The sequence below is a fragment of the Syngnathus acus genome, chromosome 21, assembly GCF_901709675.1.
Source record: "Syngnathus acus chromosome 21, fSynAcu1.2, whole genome shotgun sequence".
Taxonomy (NCBI): domain Eukaryota; kingdom Metazoa; phylum Chordata; class Actinopteri; order Syngnathiformes; family Syngnathidae; genus Syngnathus; species Syngnathus acus.
This window is the reverse complement of record NC_051105.1, coordinates 2,141,864-2,163,528: the sequence shown is the minus strand read 5'-3', so window position 1 is coordinate 2,163,528 and position 21,665 is coordinate 2,141,864. Positions and strand designations below refer to the sequence as shown.

The 21,665-nt window shown below is 46.6% G+C and overlaps 1 protein-coding gene across 12 annotated transcripts; it reads left to right on the top strand.

The window, feature by feature from the left end:
* Positions 1-236: 236 nt before the first annotated feature.
* LOC119115050 (mitogen-activated protein kinase kinase kinase kinase 4-like) lies at positions 237-21,459 on the top strand. Of its 12 annotated transcripts, none has more exons than XM_037239210.1 (32): positions 237-519; positions 769-834; positions 8,507-8,563; positions 9,708-9,833; positions 10,181-10,291; positions 10,368-10,458; positions 10,692-10,822; positions 10,911-10,965; positions 11,069-11,147; positions 11,230-11,405; positions 11,551-11,623; positions 12,133-12,343; positions 12,519-12,680; positions 12,747-12,833; positions 13,356-13,556; positions 13,898-14,041; positions 14,351-14,566; positions 15,015-15,124; positions 15,241-15,422; positions 15,522-15,610; positions 16,240-16,418; positions 16,631-16,748; positions 17,363-17,692; positions 18,290-18,404; positions 18,527-18,694; positions 18,892-19,035; positions 19,517-19,651; positions 19,731-19,831; positions 19,936-20,085; positions 20,151-20,310; positions 20,400-20,539; positions 20,725-21,459. In XM_037239210.1, exons 1-32 carry the CDS (start codon positions 463-465, stop codon positions 20,806-20,808), a joined length of 4,248 nt encoding a protein of 1,415 aa, XP_037095105.1. In that variant the 5' UTR covers positions 237-462; the 3' UTR covers positions 20,809-21,459. The 12 variants fall into 12 exon arrangements, with proteins under 12 accessions (XP_037095105.1, XP_037095104.1, XP_037095109.1 ...); XM_037239209.1 differs by having other exon boundaries at positions 16,237-16,418; XM_037239214.1 differs by lacking the exon at positions 14,351-14,566.
* Positions 21,460-21,665: the final 206 nt, after the last annotated feature.

Below are 21,665 nucleotides of genomic sequence, written 5' to 3'. Positions count from 1 at the left end.
TGGGTCTCTTCCTCAGCAACACTACATTTAGTGGCGTCACGAAAACTTTCCTTCACTCAGAACACTTGCATTAAGTGGCCACATGGGGTCAGTGTTGTCTCACTTAAGGTGGTAAGAATGATGTGCGAGGTTCCAATTTTTTCTATCTGTCTGTCTGTCTGTCTGTCTGTCTGTTATCCAACATCCGGGTTCTCTCTGGATGAGGGAGGCAAGAGGGGGCGGGCTGATCAAGGGGATGCGGCCGGAGAGAGAGATGTTCAGCGCGGATTCCACTCTGGGCTCTCAGTCTAAGTCGGTATGTAGCGGGGACGGAACGGAGTCATTGAGAGAGCCGCGTATGGCGAGGATTTAACGCCACGAGAACAAGAATTGGCGATGAAACATTCTCCGTCGGCTTGAAGGACATTTAAAAAACGCCATTTCGCCTATATTCGCCTGTTTTTTTCCCTCCTCGTTTTAAAAATGGCGAACGACTCTCCGGCCAAAAGCCTGGTGGATATCGACCTGGCATCCCTGCGGGTAAGTGGGAGGATTAAGAACACCTTTAATCCCGTGAATACAATTTAAATAAAATAATGAAATGATGTTTATTGGCGAGGTTGTAGCTAGCCTCCACTTCTTTGTCTAATCCCCGCCGCTATATGTGTGTTTGTGTGTGTGTGTGAGGCCAAGTCCGAACGGGCGCCGCCGGCCTTGGCATCAAACACACCCTTTGCTCAATTACAGCTCCGTTAACTCAGCACTGGGCGCGCTTGTTTCGTCCCATAGGATCCTGCTGGGATTTTTGAGCTGGTGGAAGTAGTAGGAAATGGCACCTATGGACAAGTATACAAGGTTAGTGTGTGTGTGTGTCTCATCCACGCCCCAGTTAGATATGGCGTGCACGACCTCCATTTGCACTGATTTAAGAGATTCCATCCCCTTGACAGGCTACACAGCGCCATTTGCATGGGCGGTGTTTGTGCATTTGTCCTCGCCACAGTGCCCCTGAATGCCTCAGTGCTCCGTGATGGATGTAGACCCGCCCCTTTGTCGGTGCGCCTACGGTCATTGCGATACAGTGTCGATACACTGGTGTAGGACGCCCCCCCCCTTTCTTGGGACTTTGATATCGTGATGTATCGTAGTTGTTTTCACACTTAATATGTAAATCAATATCTTGGTAGTGGCCTGTAGCGAGTGATTGACCCCCCCACCCAAAAAAAAGTTTATGCCACTTTACTTTTGTGAAGTTGCTCAACACATGTCAACATAGTTCCCTGACACCAAGATGGCAGCAAAGAACTACTTTTGTCTAAGTGGAATTCCTCAACTCACTTCATCTTAGTGTCTTTGTTGCCGCAAGCTGGTGACAAACCACTGCCCTTGTCAAAATAAGCCTCTCAACTCACTTCAAAGTCGTACCTTACCACTAAAATGAGTCATTGTATTGAGAATTACATAAAACCTTTCTCATTTGAAATTTGTGCTTGAACATTTAATTGACAAAATGGAAGAAAACCAAATCTTGGATGTTTTGAGTTGAGATCCTCAGGATTCCGTGAGTCACACAATGTTTGTTTTTTTCCCTTTCTTTTTCTCGCCTCTTTGCACTCATCTGACCCAGAAACTCAGAAACGTGACAGGATGGGGAAAATATTGGAAAAATAAATATGAGGGGAAGCAGAAGTGGAAATTATACAGAAAAGTAACACGTCATCGAAGTAATAACACCAGTCTCAAAAAAATGCGGTCTTATTTCCAGAGAACCATTGGGTAGTTTTTAATGCACACCCGGCGGGTGGTCTGGGAATCCCCCCCGCCCCCCGTAACTCACCAAGGAACCCATTTAACATAGTGTATGACTTTTATCCCACACTAAATAGAAAAAGTAATTTTTTATGACATGCTTGCGAGGAAGTAGCAAAACTGAGAAAGTTGTCAACATGCTGCTGTTTAATACAAACAAAAAAGCAAATAAAAGAATGCTAATGCTAACTTCAGCAATGTATTGGCTACTCATGGCGACCTAATACTCAAGTATTTATAAGAATGTTACTCCTTCCACACGGAGCAAAATTGTCTTTCACACAAAACACAGCAATGGCAGGGATATTGTAAGCTTTCACCCAGCAGCACAGCTTCCTGCTATAAATTTTAACAAAACGGATTTTTAATGCTACCCATTCACGCAAAGATACCAAAAAAAACCCCGTAAGAAATAACATCACAGCCGTAAAACTGCCATCTGCCCCTTTCACACATAATCCAGCAAAGACAGGATATCTCATGGTGACACGGTGTCCCATATTAAATTTTGATAAATTAGTCTTAGGATGTTTTGGAAAATGTGAAGCATGCCAGTAGATACAGTATATACCTACCAGACAGTATAATAATAGTTATTAGTTGTGTGGGAAAATCTACAAAACAGTGTAGTTACCTGGACTCGCGCCAGGCTTGCTCTCAGACGTTCCGGCTATTCAAAGTGGGCTGTCGGTGGCGTCTGTTGTGACCTTTTCTCACAAAGGAAGTGAAGCCGCCGCCACCACCACAGCAACCTTTTTCTGCTCTTAGCTTCCGTGACCTTTCAACTGTATAGCATCAAACAGGAAGTGGACTCTGCATAGAATCTACATGGTTAATGTTTTCGCTGACCGAGTGGATAAATATTAGCTTAGCCATTAGCTCTCGTCAACGCCCCGCCTGTCTTTCCAAAACATTTTTGCAGGTCTGTTACTTGGCGACCAAACAGCGACGAGTTTCTGTTGGCCAAATTTTCAGCTCACTAACGGGTAATGGTGTGAGTTGGGTAAAAGTTAGCTTTTTGTGTGTTGTTAAGACGTCTGGAGGAGTAGGATCCTGTCTGAGCTGTGAGTGGGACTGTTAATAAATGGGCGCTTAACCACGGCCTTCCCCCCCACTCTACGAATAACACCCATCAGGGCTTATTAGAGACCCCCACCCAACCCCAAGGCCTCATGCTACGTCTAGTCCAACTCCTTAGTGACAGTTGTTCATCTGTCTGAGCTGTTGTGTGTGTATTATGTGTGTGAGGAACTGTACGGAGGCCATCTGCCGCTCATCATTTCATTGAGCTGTTTACCATGTATTGTTTATGAAAGCTAGGCTAATGTTAGCAACACATTGATTATGCCGATGCTATGTAGTAGTATTTTTTTGGCCTTCAGTAAACTGGACTCTCAGCGTACAGTCTCCAAATGTTTTGAAGGGTCTGTGTACAGCTAGCATGTTAGGTATAGAGGCAGCCACGTTTCCAACGTCTTCAAATTCAGGCATTGTCATCACCATGCACAATCATAATGCACTGTTTATATGCCATTGTTGGCAAGGGTAGGCAGAAAGCAGATAAATCCGTGTTAACGTTAGAAACCGCTAGATATCGTTTAATGACAGATGCTAAAGATGTGAACTTGCCTACTCTTCAATAGCTAGAGAGCTTCGCTAATACGCCAAATGGCAAACAAGCTAGCCGTGCCAGTTTTTAGCAACTATAGCCAGCCATTTTGTTAATATGATTGATGGATCACTATTTCGTGAAGCATAATATGTATCTTGGGTTTTAACATTAGCGATGCAAGATGCACTAGCAAAATATCGTTGTATCTACGCGGACTAGCGAACCAGGCTAACACTTAGTCATTCTTCATCAGCCATTCTTTTAACTTCATAGTATAAATACTAGCACTTTTACAATCATATTCTGTCGCTGGAGTGCTAATTTTAGTAAGGCTAGGTGCGTTCACAGCTATATATAGCTTTTAACGTATGCACACGTTTTTTCCTGGTTGCCATGGCAACGTACAGTCCCACTTTACCACCGTATAGCTCATTTGTGTTGTGTAACCGGCGACCTCATTATTGTTCGCGTTTGTTTTCATCCACTTTGACTGGGCTGGTCCTGGTCAGTCACATGACCGCCAATCCTGCCATGCTATTGGCCCCCGGTGCTCAGCCCCCCAGAGCAGCTGACCGGGATGCGGTCTTTCCATTGGAGCAGAGATTGTGAGAGCACAAGCCCTCCTCCTGTCACCGGGCAGACTCTGCCGGCTTCCCGCCAGGTCTGGGCTGCCATGCCGAAGAAACTTCAGGTGAGAGTCTGTTGGTCGCCGTGGCAACGCGTGGCCCTACTCCTCCAACGAACGCCCACCAAGACCGCAAAATTGAGGCATTGTTAATATTTAAGTGTGATGAGCCCCTTTCACACAAATACACTGCAAAATGACTGCATCATTCAGGTTTATTTGTTATATTGGAACTGTGATACAAGACTTTTTTTCATGCAAATAGCATGAACTTTTGATCATTCATTTTTTTCTTTGCTTGATGTTCAATTAATTATTCTCATTCCCTAAATCGTTCTTTTTGCCGTGTGCGTTTATTGTGGTGGGAAAAATTCCCACCAACCTCCATGCTCATGTTTACTTTTAAGCTTTCAGCATTTAGCCTCGTCCCCTTCCCCTCTCGCTGTAGGTTAAAACCTTGTCTATTTTTAGCATAGGGTGGCACGGCGGAATTGTGGGTCAATATGTTGCGGGAGGGGCGGCGACGCCATCAAATGCACATGCTGTCATTGCCTCCAAGGCCGGAAGAAATTGACTGACAGAATGTGGATGTGTTGCGAAAGCGCACAGTTGTGGTAATATTCTGCAAAGTAGCTGACGCTGTATAAAAGTGACACTGACTGTCACAATTCTGGGACGAGCAACAGCGGACAAGAACTAATAGTAGATCTTTTCAGTGTGTTGAGACCCCCCCGTTATCCGATCCTCGCCAGCTTTTTAGTATTTCCATCATGTTAATTACACGCGCCTCACCCTTCCTTCTCGCCGTCACTTGACCCTGTATTTACCCCCCTCGAACCCCCTTATTACCCCCGCGGGCCTTTTTGAAGGAATGCGATGAAAGTGCTCTCGTGGAACGTTCCGGGCGGTCTGCCTCTGGCCCCGCCCGCTATGCTGAGTGACTATAGGATGTATTTAGCCTCAATGTAAACGATGGTCGTCGACCGCCAGCTTCCTGTGTGCGCGTCTTTGTGTGTGTTGGCATCTGTCTGCCAGCTGCTTCCCGTCGAAGATCTTTGATATCAAACTAAATGTTAAACAGCAACCAAAGACACTCAACATAAAGTAGAATGTCCTCAACGACCCCAAATTTACGTGCGACTGCCAAATACGTGTTTTTTGTTCAGGCCAAACAAAAGTCCTTTTTTGTTATTCAAAGCCAAACGTTCGGCTGTGTGAAACCAAGCGTTACCGTAGCAACAACACTGACCACAAAGCTGGCGTCATTGATATTTACGGGCGACATTCAAGCAGAGAGACAAACACCTTTGCTGACCGAGCCCTTCAAACTATGACCTAAGAGTTTTGAATTAAGTTTATTAAAGGCTGAATTGTCTTTGATGTCGACAAAGCTTCTCTTGGACTTTTGATGTTATCAGGGAGTACATACGTTTTAGCAAAATGTTGTTCCGGCACCTTCCAGACCTGGTTTTACTCGTAAAAATACAGCTGCCCAAAGTAGGCCAGCGGCCTCCCTGACACAACGCAGACACGCCTGACCACGCGGACGCACCGACGTGCTCCAGTGCTCACACGTGCCATCCAAACCAGAGATGTCCGACATGACGACATGGCTGACTGCACTCGCGCACACACGGCTAATGATCCATCTGTTAGCATTAGCGGGATGTAGGAAAATGTGATAAGGCGCTTGGTTGAATGTAATATTTTTACAAACATCCAAGGCAATATAGTCTTCAATAAACTTAATTTAGAAACAATTAAACAAAGGTCTTGAGGCGACTCATTCACAGATGCTAACGATCTAATTGAGTTAGCAGCCTAGCTTGACATCGCACCTCCCCTGTTAATTGAGATTGGCGCTGTTGACTTTAAGCAGATTCGACCGTCCGTGGATTAGTCAAATGTCGCTTGCTTCTTTCTGCTGCATGGGGGAAGGGGATTCTGAGACTGGGGAGGGAGGGGCAAATCTCCAAAACTACATTGAAACATATTAGCCCACACAAGCCCCCCTTGTGGAAGACAGCAGTGGCAAAATCCAGCTGTCAGTTTGTCACCGTAAATCCAATCTCACCCTAATTTCTGCTGTTTTGACAAAGTAATAGTTCTGACATGGCTTTTTGAGACTTTTTTTTGTCGCTCTCGCTACATCAATGTTGCTAAGTTAAACTGGGTTGGGGACTCACTGCTGTCCCCGAAAGTTGTGATAGCATCTCCTTTCACTTCCCCTTTTGTGTTGCATTCAATTAGCTGGCTGCTATTAGCCTCAATCCCGACATGTATCCTTGTCCCAGGCCACCGATTGTGACTGGCTAGCAGGATTTAATAGTGCGCTATCCCTGATTCGTATCTCCTCAACATCCCGGTCGACCGCCATCATCGCTAATGAGCCTCAGCCAGGCTTCCGATAGAGAGAAGAACTCTGCGCCACTAAAATTAGCCCGCTAGCTCACTACGTTATGGAAAGTTGCACCCGCGGCCAGAATGTCGCCGCCGTACTACGATGGGATCTTATGACACCAAGTAAATCCCTCATCCCTGCTGTGCGTGTTGTCTTCTCTTGCATGACCTCAGCCCAGGAAGGGCTTGTTTGTTTCTTTAGGGGGAGCTTGTGTGGAGATATTTTATTCTTATTATTTTCCTACCAAATTGCTTTCTGAAGTGAGGGCTTGTGTTTGTATTTGTGTGTGTGTTTGTGTTTACATGGCTGCTTGCACCTGGCCTCTTGTCTATGATTCAAAGCCCAAAGGGGGCTCAATAAAGAAGACCTTGTCCCTCGAAAATCACTCAGTCGCACACACTCTCAGATGCCAGCGTGTGTGTGTGTGTGTGTGTGTGTGTGTGTGTTTGTTTTAAAAAAATGACACCACTGCCCTGGCATTTCCTTTGGCATCCAGCCCCACTTCCTGGTCTTCATCCTATCTGCATTAAAACGACTACACACATTTTGTACATGCACACAAACAGTTGCCTTCATTTGCGCTCATAAACATGTCATTTCGCCATAGCATGACATCGGGCAGCGTATTGTGCCCTTTTCAAGGAAAATGCAAGAACTGCAGTTAAACAAAAGAAAAGAAATCAACCAGTTGCACTTTTATCAACTTCTTGCTTCGTCCTGCGTTTAGCATGAAGTAAACACTGTGGATTCTTAGCCGTTAGCATGTTGACAACTATGTGTAAAGTGACGATCGGGGAAGTTTAAAGTTGGTTGCGGTTGGTTGAGCAAGCGCAAAGTGAAGCGAAGAACTGTGAGTAAATCAATTCATGGACAGCTGCCCATGTGACCCTTTCAAGCCGCCACGCTGCTGACTGAGCGTTTTTTGTTCTCCGCCTGGCGACAACGCTTACACACAGACTCAGTCTGTCTGTCTGTCTTTTTTATGACTGCAAGTAACTTCCAAGTTTGCTCTTGTTTTCGCCCTTGTTTGTTTTTCTGTTTGGTACTGATCACTTCATCAGGCATGTTTTCTTATTTGAAATACAGAGCACGATGGAAAATCCTATTTGCGCTTTTTGTACCCAGGTTGCCATCTTAGCAGAGCAACTTTTAGCATTCCCTGTCCTACCATGTATTTCACCGTTTTAAAGTCTGTGATGCATTCAGCCTGACATCCATATCGACGTGTCTGTCCTTCCGTCTATGCCCGTCCTAACATCCGTCATAACATGGCCTAGCATTCAACTGAACACTTTGTCGGTGCTACCTCTGTCCAATTGTCAGTAGGAACGTCCATCTTTGCGTCCTATTTAGCAACTGTCCTAATTTGCGTCCTCGCCAATTCTTGAGCATCCATCCCAGCACGTGTCCTAAGGAACGTCCTTGTTCCCAGCGAACAAAGAAAGAAGAGGGGATGATGTCATGCCTCAAGAGTCTGAGTGTTTTAGAATTATTACAGCCTGTGAAGTCACCGCACGGCGACATGGCGTGCGCTCCCACATGAGCGCCCGTTCATTTCAAACAAGCAATGTTTTTCTTTTTTCCATTGCAAGAGTTAGGATTGGCGTCGCTGCGTTTATCTTGGCTTTAACTTTATTCCGAATAGGCAGCAAGCCAGGCAAGGGCGCGTGTGTTTTTATGCGTCCACGTGTGTATGTGCGATGACGTAGCAGCAGTTTGCTCCATTTGTTATTTCGGCTCTTTGCTTTGCTGTCGAAACTTAAATGACTTTTCGGCCTGCTTCTGTTTGTCGTTTTTCAGCGCTTTGCTAACTCTGCCGTTGTGAAATCACACGTTTGCGGGCCAGCTTCCGTTGTCTTGTGATTCCTGATAATAAGTAGTCTTCCCATCTTGTGATCACAAAGTAAAGAAAAGCTTATTGATCCGCCTTGGCGTACCTTGTGAAGAATTTTTTTTTTCTGCTGTCCTCAAAACCAGATGGAATGACAAAACATTATCATTCATTATCATTATTTTTAATCGTTTGTTTATTTTTATTTTTGCTGTTTGTTGACATTTTTTCTGCTCTTGCTGTTCACAGGGCCGACATGTCAAAACAGGACAGCTGGCGGCCATTAAGGTCATGGACGTCACAGAGGTGAGTCACATATTTTATTTGAATCATTTATAAATTGTCGACGAATGCTTTTGATTAGACAGAGATGTGATGCTAAAATGTTGAACATCGGAATTGGGAACCTATAAAAGGTGCCTGGGAGACCGCGCGGTTGTGTTTGTCTTTTGAACTTGACTGAGTTTCATTTTGCTGTGTGTTTTGAGCACATCGGCATGCTCTGACCCACATTCCACTTCCTCTTCTATAACGGGACGGGAAGACACACACACACATGCACGCAGAGTCGGAATAAAACACACTTGTGGTCGTATGCAGTTTCCAGCTGTGGTGCGTTTGTTTTTGTCGTCATGAGGGCTAAAACACAACACCAAGACAGTAGTGCTTATCTTGTCAATTTTTTTTTTTACTTCCTTGGAAAAGTTGATGAGAAGCGCCACAAAATCACATTCAATTATTTTTTTTCACAGTAAATATAAATAAAAAAAACATTCTTGACCTCTGCTCTGTGGCGAAGCAGAGCACTCAAGTCAAAGGGAACCAAATGGAGGCCACATTCATTGGCATGATTGAGTGTGTGATGTGCATGTGCACACACACACTAGATGACATCATCACGACTTGACTCGAATGTGTCTGGTGTCCTTGGACGTTAGTCGTTTATTCAACGAAGCGAGTCACGTGGCGTCTTCACACCACATAAGTGGAGGCCGACCGAGGTTAAAAGATGTCAAAAAATAAAATGACGACCTCCAATGTCGGGCGTCGAGGACTCCTCGGACAAGAATGAACGACATAAGCGGAATGTTGGCCTGCTGGGGAATGCTGCGGCTTCTTCCCACACACCAAAACATGCACTTTAGCCATTTACATGACAACAGACAGGATAGAAATAGACACTTTTCTCCCCCAAAATGACAGAGTGCAGATTGCATGCCCGCTCACTAGTTGGCGACGTAGCCAAGCTCTGATGATGAATGACTTTGCACAGACTAGTAAATAAACATCCATTTTTCATTTTTTTCATTTTTGGGGGAGATTTGTTCATTTCAGTTTAGTTAATATTGTTATTTTTACTTTAGATTTTGACCAATATATTTATAAAACAGAATTGAGCACCTGTCTTTCTCCTTCCAATGTTTGATCCCAATATTCTCCTTAAACTCAGGACGAAGAGGAAGAAATCAAGCTGGAGATCAACATGCTGAAGAAATACTCGCACCACCGCAACATCGCCACTTACTACGGCGCCTTCATCAAGAAAAGTCCGCCTGGACACGATGACCAGCTATGGGTACATTTCTAATCCTGCGAATCAAAACAACTAAAACCCCCACACGTTACATTTATTTATAGACATTGACGACTTTATTTTCAGACTTCCTGGAGCGGTCTCACTCTCGCTTCGAAATGTAGCGTCGTGTTTTGTTGCCTTTCCCCAGCTGTCGTAGTGGCGACCTCGTTTACGAGGCTCCCACTAAACTGTCAATGCGCGTGTTTCACAATTGGACGTAACATGACAGAGCTGAGGGATCAAAGCGGCGCTGTCACACGCTGCCACACGGGTCTCTGCTTTGGCGCCGTCTTTCGGCATTCCCGGGTGTCCTCCACCTCACGAAGCTTCCCTCATGTCTGTTCCAGCTGGTGATGGAGTTTTGCGGGGCTGGGTCCATCACGGACCTGGTGAAGAACACCAAAGGCAACACCCTGAAGGAGGACTGGATCGCTTACATCTCCAGGGAGATCCTCAGGGTCAGGAAACATTTCCTGTCCTTCTCTTTTTGTTTGTTTTCTTTGTCATTTTTATCGGGCATTTGCCCTTTTCCAGGGCTTAGCTCACCTTCATGCCCATCACGTCATCCATCGGGACATCAAGGGACAAAATGTGCTGCTGACGGAGAATGCTGAAGTCAAGCTGGGTATGGAAAAACGGCTTCATACATTATCAGCTAGCTTTCCAACAATCCAAGTGAACCCCAACATTAATGTGATCAATGTGTCAACTGAGATGGTTCCATGCTAACAAGCCACCTGTCACTATATAGTAGCAACATGAGTCCATGTTGTGTTTTCTACAGTCTTGTATATTAAGACCAATTATGCTATCCAAATGCTAACATGTTAACAAATGCTGACTTTGCCACCGCCTCAGTGGATTTTGGCGTTAGCGCTCAGCTGGACCGAACGGTCGGCCGTCGGAATACCTTCATCGGAACGCCGTATTGGATGGCTCCAGAAGTCATTGCTTGTGACGAAAACCCGGACGCCACTTACGACTACCGGGTACGCACCCCCGCCGTAGACAGAATGCCCTAAACTTCAATTTGCTCGATTTTTCCTAGATGTTTTGTTTGTTTGTTCTTTCCTCCAGAGCGATTTGTGGTCTTGCGGAATCACAGCCATCGAGATGGCGGAAGGGGCTCCACGTAAGTCATAAAAGGCAGCTAGCCACGCTCTCTTTGGAAAAAGCTGTCCAAGATAGACAGCAGTTAAGAACTTGGTCTAATTTTCTCTTGTGTTTTTCCACAGCGTTGTGCGACATGCATCCCATGAGGGCGCTCTTCCTCATCCCCAGAAATCCTCCTCCAAGACTCAAGTCCAAAAAATGGTGTCCCTCTTTTCATTCTTTCAACTGAAAATGAACCGAAATGAAATGAACCGAAATGGTGACCGGACGACTCTGCTCACAGGTCCAAGAAGTTCTTCAGCTTCATCGAGGGCTGCCTGGTGAAGAACTACACGCAGCGGCCCCCCACCGAGCAGCTGCTCAAGCACCCCTTTATCAGGGACCAGCCCAACGAGCGGCAAGTGCGCATCCAGCTCAAGGACCACATCGACCGCACCAAAAAGAAAAGAGGCGAGAAGGGTGAGAAGAATTTAAAAAAATACACATAGCCTAAGAAACACTGTCAGACTCTTTGTCCAAAGTTTGTTGTGCAAGAGTTATTTTGAAAGACAAATGCATTGTCCAAAGACGTGTTAATATTGTTACCCCCGCATGTTCTTCGCAGATGAGACCGAGTATGAATATAGTGGCAGTGAAGAAGAGGAGGAAGAAGCATCAGAGCAAGAAGGAGAGCCGAGGTAAGAGGATCTGACTCTGACTCTGAAACTACTGCTAGACCTTTTGTCTGAGCACTGGCGAGATGGGCAGTGCAAAACATTTGTGTTTTTAGTCATAGCGCCTAGGCGAGAGAGTGGCGGCCAAATTTGATGACTCATCATAAACTACGAAACTCAAATAATGTTTTCAGTATGCAGCCCCTGAAGCCAGTTTCACCTAGCAACGTGAACTTCAGTAGACATGTCTATCATTTGGTATTTTAGTTCATTTTTACTATTTTCAGGGGTTCTTTGAATTTTAAAAAAAAAATCAGCTCTACTTAAAAACTTTATGGCCATCATGAGTCAATCCACTTTCTGTGGTCCTGGTGATTTCCAGGGGTCCAATGAATATTTCGAAAATTCTTCGCGAAGCGACCATTTCCAGATAAACTTGGCCTGGAGATTTTGCCTAATTTACTGACGATGACAAAGTTTTAGAACTGGCGGTGAATTGGAAATGTTCTCTCTTCATTTCGGTGGCTTGGCAGCTCCATCGTCAACGTGCCGGGAGAGTCGACGCTGCGTCGGGATTTTATCCGTCTGCAGCAGGAGAACAAGGAGCGCTCGGAGGCGATGCGCCGCCAGCAGCTCCTGCAGGAGCAGCAGATGCGAGAGCAGGAGGAGTACAAGCGCCAGCTGCTGGCCGAGAGGCAGAAGCGCATCGAACAGCAGAAGGAGCAGCGGCGGCGGCTGGAAGAGGTTAGCCAACGCACGACATTTTGTTTGAACTTAAAATTACAACAACAAAAAAACCTCAACATCTAAACTGTACTCAAGCAGTCATTTTTTTGCATACCACGAGAAGGAGCTTGTGTAAAACTGAGGATTAATTACCACCCAGATTTGTTTTTGACAAATTTTCGATTTCCCACAGCAACAACGTCGCGAGCGCGAGTTGCGTCGTCAGCAGGAGCGCGAGCAAAGGCGGCGCGAGCAGGACGACAAACGGCGAGCCGACGAGTTGGAACGTCGCCGCAAGGAGGAGGACGAGCGGCGGCGGGCCGAGGAGGAAAAGCGGCGGGCCGACAGGGAGCAGGTACGAAGACTCTTGTAAAATGGCTACCACGCCGTACTCACGTTAGCGCCTCCTGTGGGTGGGCAGGAGTACATCAGACGGCAGCTGGAGGAGGAGCAGAGGCACCTGGAGATCCTGCAGCAGCAGCTGCTACACGAGCAGGCCATGCTGCTGGTGAGTCGCACTTTATTAACATTTTTAAAACCATGTCTTCTGATTGATGTCCACTTTATGAAAAACGATAACTTCTTTTCACCATTTTACTGTCGCACGCTCATTTAAAACAAATCTTTTCAAACATTCATGCTCACTATTTGACAACTTTTGAGCGTGTCAGTGAAACAAGAAAAAAAACGACGAGTTACTTCCTCTCGAGTCAGCTTTGATATTTTTGGAGACGTCAGGGGAGTCGTTACCGGTGGGGGTCGGCAAGGGCTTTCCCAGACTTGGTTGAGAGCCCCTCGGCGATGATGTCACCAGGAAGTCAGTCATCCCGCAGGAAAGGCTTCTCCGTCTTTTCATTCCAGATGTTGCTGAGCTTAAGTCGTCTTAGTCGTAGTCGGATGACTTAAGAGGAGCTTGCTCGTGATGTAGTCATTACGTGACGCAGAGGTTGGGAAGGAAGCGAAAGTTAGTTGCCCATCATGCAGCTCTGTAATGTTGCGGAACATTCTTTGGCTCGATGTTGCCACTCAGGAGTACAAATGGCGGGAGCTGGAGGAGCAGCGGCAAGCCCAAAAACTCCAGAAGCAGCTTCAGCAGCAGCAGGCCTACCTGCTGTCCCTGCAGCACCAGCAGAACCTGGACCCCAGTAGCCCTAAATGCACTCTTAAAAACCCAGAGCACAACACGGAAGCGGAAAAGATAAGGGTGACTGAATCCGAGTCGCTCGCAGAGGTGAAAATGCTCAAAGTGACGTCAGGATGAAGCTTTCCTTTTTTAATTTTTGTTTTTGCTTGGGTTGTGCTACTGGTGCTGGCGCGGCTGCTGGTGTGGGAGCTAATGCTAACTATTAACAAGGCTAATTCATGACTTATCTAATTGCGTGTTTGTTTTTTCTTGTGTGCCGGACAATAGTGGAAAGTCTCATACGTATTTACAGTGAAACTCCTTTCTAAATTGGATCCTAATGGTGTGCTGGAATAAACCATCTCTCCTCTTGGGACGAGGGTGGACTAACAAATTATTTATAATCTCTTCAAATTGATGCCGATGCTTCCGGTTTGTATCTTCTCTAGGCTGACGAGCGCTACCGGAAGAACATTCAAGGTTCTCCTCAGTCGGCGCAGACCAAAGCGCCTGTCCCGCCTGTGCCGCCACGGTCCGAGTCGTCTTACCCCAACGGGAACGCCGAGGCCATGCACCGACCTGTGGAGGCACAGGTAACAAAACAAAACAAAACAAAACAAAAAAACACAACTTCACTGGAATATCTATGTCGTAGAGTGTCCGTCCTTTGTTTGGCTTTTTGTCACTTGAAACTGTCAGCCTCACCTTTGCTCTTTCAGCTTCTGCTCCTCTTCTTGATGTTCTGGATGCTTGCGGATCCACGACAATGCTATCCCATTCCTTCTAACCTATTTGCTGCTTTTCTAAACTTCTTCTTTCTCCCCCCCACAAGATCCAAGGACAACTTTTCTGGAAGCTTCCGCATGCTTAGTCTTCCCACCAAATGTTTTGTTTGTGTCAAGGTGCGGGCCCTTAAAAGCGGTGGTGGCGTTGCGCCGCAGCCGCCCGCTAGCGCCGTGTGTCGCTCGCACTCCTTCAGCGAGCCTCACCGTCACCCTCCATCTTCATCATCCTCCTCATCATTGGCGTCACAGCACGCACGCACTGACGCGCAAGCCCACCCTCAGACTAGACCCCATCAAGCGGTAACCCCTCCTTCTGCAGAAGTACCACCCAGGGTAAGCACAGGACAGATGTAGTGTAAAAAGCGCACTCGTGGAATGGCTAATAATTGCATTCCACATCGCTTTAGGGAAGTGAATACAAATGAAAAATAAATAAATAAAAATCACTCAATCAGTGGGTGATAATGCATAGTTACATTTTGTTACAAATAAAATAGATTTGAATAAATCACCATGAGATAAATACATTCCATCAAAAAGCAAGCGTTCATTTAAAAAGGGTATGGAAAACTGTTAAAAAAATTCCTCGACTTGTCCTGGTTGGCAGCAGCTCCACTAACTGGCCTGAATTTTCTCATGCACGGCTTTTCTTGCATAATTTGCGGACTACAAACACGGCGGCTCACGCCGAGCCGCTTTGACGAGGGAAAGTGGGATATCTTGTTGCTTCCTCGGGCGTTTATGTGAGGATGAAACGGCAAATGCTTTCGTCACAAAAAAGGTACCCGTCAGGACGACGTCCCGCTCGCCGGTGTTGCCGAGGCGAAGTTCGCCTCATCGCCACGGCAACGCGCCGCACGCCGGCCCTGCTGTCAACCGCAACGCCGGCAGGTAACGAACAGGTCTTTGTGAAAACTCTGAAATCAACAGAGGGACTAGAAATAATCCACAGGGTGCTCCAGCGTACACGAGCAACTGTGACCGTGCGTTGTCTCCTGGCCGTACAGTGCGGCCGAGCCTCGGCTGTTGTGGGAACGCGTGGAGAAGATGCTTCCCAGGTCTTCCGGAAGCGGGAGTGGCAGCAGCGCAGGCTCCAGCGCAGGCTCCAGCGCAGGCTCCGGTTCCTCCAGCAGCTCGTCCAGCAACTCCAGCTCGCAGGCTGGCTCTGGAGAAAGGTTCAGGGCCCGCTGTGAGTGCTAACAACACACGTGTGCTGATGCTACAAAATGACCCAAAAAAGTCAACATGGACTTTTTTTCTCCCTCCGCGCCTCGTTCCGTCACACCAGCCTCCTCCAAATCTGAGGGCTCACCCCTCCAGAGGCCGGAGAACGCAGGGAAAAAAACAGAGGAGAGGCCGAGGCCCGGAAGACCAGCGGTGAGCGAGGGGCTAGCCAACCAGCTGACCTAGAGCTAGAGCACGTAGATCGAGCAGCGCTCTTTTCCTCCCCACTAATAACAAGAAACCCGTTGGACTGTCCTGTGCTTGCCTCTCGAGTTCTGTAACTTTTTTACCATGTGTCAATTCCTAGCGATTTTTCAACTTCTAGTGCTCTTTGGCCTTTGTTCAAAGTTGACAAAAGGTAGAAATTGCTCTTCTAGCATTTTAGGGAATTTAGCGCAATTTACAATTCATCAAATTCTTACAGTCCCAACTTTTAGTGATATATATATATATTTTTTTATCACCATAAGTCAGCTTGTAGATATTTTACCATGTGTCAACTTTGAGAAATGTCCTTCTCCCACCTGACACTTTGAAGTGTTTGTCTTCTGCCTGTCAACTTGCTGCATTGTTCTTTTGGCCGATTTTAACCGTGTGTCGACTTCTAACGCTTTTCTCAGTGTCCGGAATCACTTGTTAACTTTGCCTCTCACAGCTCGGCCTCTTCATCTTCTGGCTTCCTGCCTTGGAGTAACCCCGCTTCCTGTCTAACAACTTCTGTTTCCTGCTAATTGAATCTAAAACTTGAACCTCTGTTTTGTTTTGTTTTTCTAACCCAGCAGGACCTGACCGCGCTCGCCAAGGAACTCCGTGCAGTGGACGACGTCCGCCCCCCCAACAAGGTGACGGACTACTCGTCTTCCAGCGACGATTCGGATACCACGGATGATGACGACGACGAGGAGGTGGACCAGGATGGCGGCGAGGAGTCCACCTCGGGCCCGGAGGACTCCCGAGCTGTGTATGTGTGCCACGTATTTTAGACCAGCACTGAGAGGATCTGATTAACCGCTCTATTTTTTGTTTGTGACACGACACTATTTTGACTTAGGTGCTTTCATATTGTCATTAGTCACTCAAAATTGCACTATTACTTACTTGGGACATTATTGACGACGCCTCGTGTGGCGCATTTCTAGTCGCTACTATTTATTGTCTCCTCCTCCCGGGCAGGTCGTCCCGGCTGAGTAACGGCGAGACAGAGTCGGTGAAGACGATGATCGTCCATGATGAGGGCGAAAGCGACGCGGGCTCCACGCCATGCAAAGACAGTACCTTGGTAGTCCGACAGGTATCCACGCCCAAAACCATTCGGCGCATGCTTCATGTTTGCATCACCTCGTTTAGTTTTGGAGTGGTCTTTTATTTATTTTTATACACATTTGTTCATTGCGCACTTCCCCTGGTGTCCTGCTTCATGTTTGCATGCTTGTGTGGATTGTCTTGGTCTACGTTCAAACCCATTTTACATTCAAAAGCTTTTATTCATGCTTTATTGTTGCAGTTATGGGATTATTTTATTTCCTTGAGCAAGACACTGAACCCTAAATTGCCTCTAATTTGGCAATCACAATGAGAAACTGTTCTCAATGACCTTACCTGTTTAAATAAAAACAATATCATTCTAGTTAAAAATGAAACTTCTTGTAGAGTTAGCTAGTAATTTACACCAGCTTTTACTCTTCCAGGGTTAGGACCTTAACGTTAAGTGCCGACCTCTCACCAGAACGGATGTTACTAACCATTTAATGTAATCTGCATTTTTATTTTGTTTTTTAACATTAACTTGGCCTTTTGTCCCGCCTGTAGGGTAGCCACCATAGCGTAGCTAACACCTTCCCTCCCCCCGAGCTGCTCCGTAACGCGTGTAGCGGCAAAGTGGTGTACCCCTCTTTCTACTTCCAGAGCGAGCACAAAAAGAGGCCTGCCGGCTCGGCATCCAGCCCCGGCCTCGCCCAGCACACCCCCACCCCACTTCATCACCAACACAATCACTTCCAACACCACCACCATCCCCACCCCCACCACCACCATCATCATCAGCAGCAGCAGCAGGCCGAACGGAACGGCTTTGCCGGCCGCATCCACCTCCTGCCGGACCTGATCCAGCAGAGCCATCATTCCTCCCCTTCCTCCTCCCCATCCTCCCCGTCCTCCTCCTCCACCTCCTCCGGTCTGGCCAGTCCCATCGCTTCCCCCCAAAGCCCCCTGGACAAGCTGGCCCTCCTCATCGAGGTACGGAACCGCTTTAGCCAACTGTTGGGGCAGATAAGATTGTGTTTGCGCCGTGACCTCAGCAACATGCAATCGTATTTAGTCATGCTAACCAAATTGTCATGGAAAAGGTTCATATGCAACTTTAGCAAGAATGAGTCGCCTGTAATGATTCATATTTGGTCTTGTAACATTCACCCCTTTATTCTTAGAATCGTACTCTTTGTTCAATCACCTTTTTTTTTACATTTTATTTGATTAAAATTAGACATAAATTCCCAGGACAAAAGTGCACTTAATAAACTGACTCCTGTACAATATCCCTCATAGCCATCAATATGAGGCACAGGGGGGCAGATTTGTGGTGAGTTTCAATCAACATTTAATTGATGTCCAAATATTGTCACAGTCTACAGAAGGAAGAGGATAAGTAATATGTGTCCACCATTTTGTCCAAATCCACCATTTTGTTTGTACTCCTTGGAATGAACCGTTGTGTTGTGTATGCATGCGCCGGCAGCCTGATCATTTTACTTTTTTTTTCTTTATTATTGTCTTAAGAAGTTGTCATGTTGAAATGATTTTTTTTTATCTTTTGTGCGTGCGCGCCCCCTACAGAGTCAATCGAGCAACAACATGCAGAAACACAAGTCGTCGTCGTCGTTCACGCCGTTCATCGACCCGCGTCTGCTGCAGGTGTCGCCCTCGGCGGGCAGCGCCCTCAACAACGTCGGTAAGTTTGGAAACAGCAGAATGAAGATGATTTTTGTTGTTGTTGCGACTCGATTCTGCCTTATTTTCATGCTTCAAACGTGTTATTTAAAGCGGCTTTCCACATCATCTGTCTTTTTTTAGGCTACGGCAACGACGCTCGTCTGGCGGAGGCGCTGCGGGCGGACGCGTCGCGCAAAGGTTCCGTAGTCAACGTGAACCCGGTCAACACGCGCCCGCAGAGCGACACGCCTGAGATCCGCAAGTACAAGAAGAGGTTCAACTCGGAGATCTTGTGCGCGGCGCTCTGGGGTGAGAAGATGACTTGGAACTCTTTGTCATACTACACAAAGAAAAAGAAAATACTTTTTTCTCTTACAATTCGTTCTGGTGATCGTAAAATATTTTACAACTTCATTTTTTCTTGTATTATGATATTTTCTTTCCTCTGTGGCAATGTTGCCTTGTATCATATTTAATTTGGGTCATGCTATTTTGTAACATTTCAGGGGTGAACTTGCTGGTGGGCACCGAGAGCGGGCTGATGCTTTTGGACCGCAGCGGTCAGGGCAAAGTTTACCCTCTTATCAACCGAAGGCGTTTCCAGCAAATGGACGTGCTGGAGGGACTCAATGTCCTCGTCACCATATCAGGTACACGCACTCGCACACAAACAACACGCATGTTTCGTTGGCATCCTTCGAGTGCAGATTTAGTGCGGTGTGACAACACACAGTTAGGATGTTGGGTCAATAATCGTCTGGCAGTGATGGCGTCACGTAACTTGCGTTTCCATCATGGAAGAAACCCAAATGCTCGGTGGTAGAGAAGTGTGCACGTCAAGGAAGCTTTCATCACTGTCGCCAGTGTGTCGGATGTTGTTGTTGTAATGCGCGTTTGGGAGTGGCATAGGCCACATTTTGTCGAAATGTGTCCGGAGCCGCAGCTGTTGATGTTGTTGTGTGACAAATCTCGCCATCTAGCAGTTTTTTTGTAAGTTAAAAAAAAAAGGTCGGAAATTTTTTACTTTTTTTTCCCCCCCAGGTAAAGTTAGAACTTTTCCTCCCAAAATGACAAATACATTTTTTTTCCCCCATAAAATTATGAGTCCTATTTTTTGTGAATGTCGTTCAGGTAAGAAGAACAAGCTGCGCGTTTACTACTTGTCGTGGCTGCGGAACAAGATTCTACACAACGACCCCGAGGTGGAGAAAAAACAAGGCTGGACCACCGTGGGCGACCTGGAAGGTTGCGTCCACTACAATGTCGGTCAGTCCCACAAGCCTCAACCAAGTGTCGGTCAGGTCCACGTTTTTCTCCGTTCTTGACTTTTCTCTGTGACCCGCAGTTAAATACGAGAGGATCAAGTTCTTGGTTTTGGCCTTGAAGAACTCTGTGGAGGTCTACGCGTGGGCGCCTAAACCTTACCACAAGTTCATGGCCTTCAAGGTGAGAAGTTGATCCAGAACTTCCACACTTCTCAAATTCTTACTGTTGTGCTTTGTGGAGGTCATTCTTCAAAAACTTGATATATTTATTGCGGTGTGCTCCAGTCTTTTGGCGAGCTGGTCCACAAGCCTCTGTTGGTGGACTTGACAGTGGAGGAGGGGCAGAGGTTGAAGGTGATCTACGGCTCGTGCTCAGGCTTCCACGCCGTGGACGTGGACTCCGGGGCGGTCTACGACATCTACCTGCCGACTCACGTAAGAAAAAAGCTCTCCCTTTTGATGAACGAGGCGGAGTGACACGGATGCTTTGCTCTGCGTAGATCCAAACGCACATCCAATCTCACGCCATCATCATCCTGCCCAATACGGACGGCATTGAGCTGCTGGTTTGCTACGAGGACGAGGGCGTTTACGTCAACACCTACGGACGCATCACCAAGGATGTGGTGCTGCAGTGGGGGGAGATGCCCACCTCCGTCGGTGAGACTGTTGAATTTCTGCATTCTCCCAAACTACTTTTTTTAGTGTCAGAATGTGATACTTGATGCAGATGTATATATTTTTTGCAGCCTACATCCGCTCCAACCAGATTATGGGCTGGGGCGAGAAAGCCATCGAGATCCGCTCGGTGGAAACGGGCCACCTAGACGGTGTTTTCATGCACAAGAGGGCCCAGAGACTCAAGTTCCTATGCGAGAGGAATGACAAGGTGAGAGGGGCAAAAGTTCTTCAATCACCCCACACCCACATCCGCCTGCATTAAACTGGGACCAGGAAGAACAATTCATGAGAGCCAGCCCCTCCATCAAGAATGTCCAGTCACCATACCGAATCTGGGCACGTCCAAAATGTACTTTCATGTTGTGTTAATAAGTCATGCGTGTTTGGCCTCAGGTGTTCTTCGCCTCGGTGCGGTCCGGAGGCTCCAGTCAGGTCTACTTCATGACGCTGGGCCGAAGCAACCTGCTCAGCTGGTAGAGGTCTTCCTCCTCTAATTCCTCTTCCTCCTGCTCCTCCGCCTGGCCTTCGCTAACACTGGATCTCAGAAGCCGACCACCTCGACAACCGCAAACCCCACTGGACCGCAACCGGACTCGCGGACGAGGACTCCACCCACATACCCTTCCATGACAGGAGGAAGGAGTCAAATGTGAATTCTGGAAGAAGGAAATCCCCCCCCCCCCCCCAAAAAAAAGGTTCCCGGTGCTCGTCATCGTCGTCCTCGTGGTTTCTCCTGGACTTTGAACGTCTTCTAACCGCCGGAAAAGTTTTAACCAGTCCGTGAATGTGTGTCAGTGTTCTCGTGTGACTGGGATGATGGATGGTGATGAAGGTGATGATGATCATGAAGTCATGGTGATACGCAAAGTAGGCAGGGACAAAGGGCAAGAAAGGACAAAACAAAGTATTTTTCTTCATCCTCACACACACACGAGCGTGAATCTTTGTGTTACCTTATTTTATTTGTTTTTATTATTAATAATATTAATATGATTATTTTCCAATGCACATTGACCCCCTTACCCCACTGTCTTGCTTGCTTCCACCCACAGAGGGCGACATGCTATCTGCGCAGAATGTGTGCATACCAAAAAAGAAGTCAATAAAGTTGTGTATGTACAAAAAATATATTATTAATATTTGTGGAGGATGTGTTTATAAAGCATGAGATGATGATGATAACCTTTTGTTCCACATCTTTGCAGTTGGAGCCAGATGACAAATACATTACAATCTTCTTTCTCAACATTGTGACTTATTTTCGTAACTTTCTCATTGCTTATTATTTTGAATGTATTCTTGAAACATTCTGACATTTCTTCTGACGTGACAAA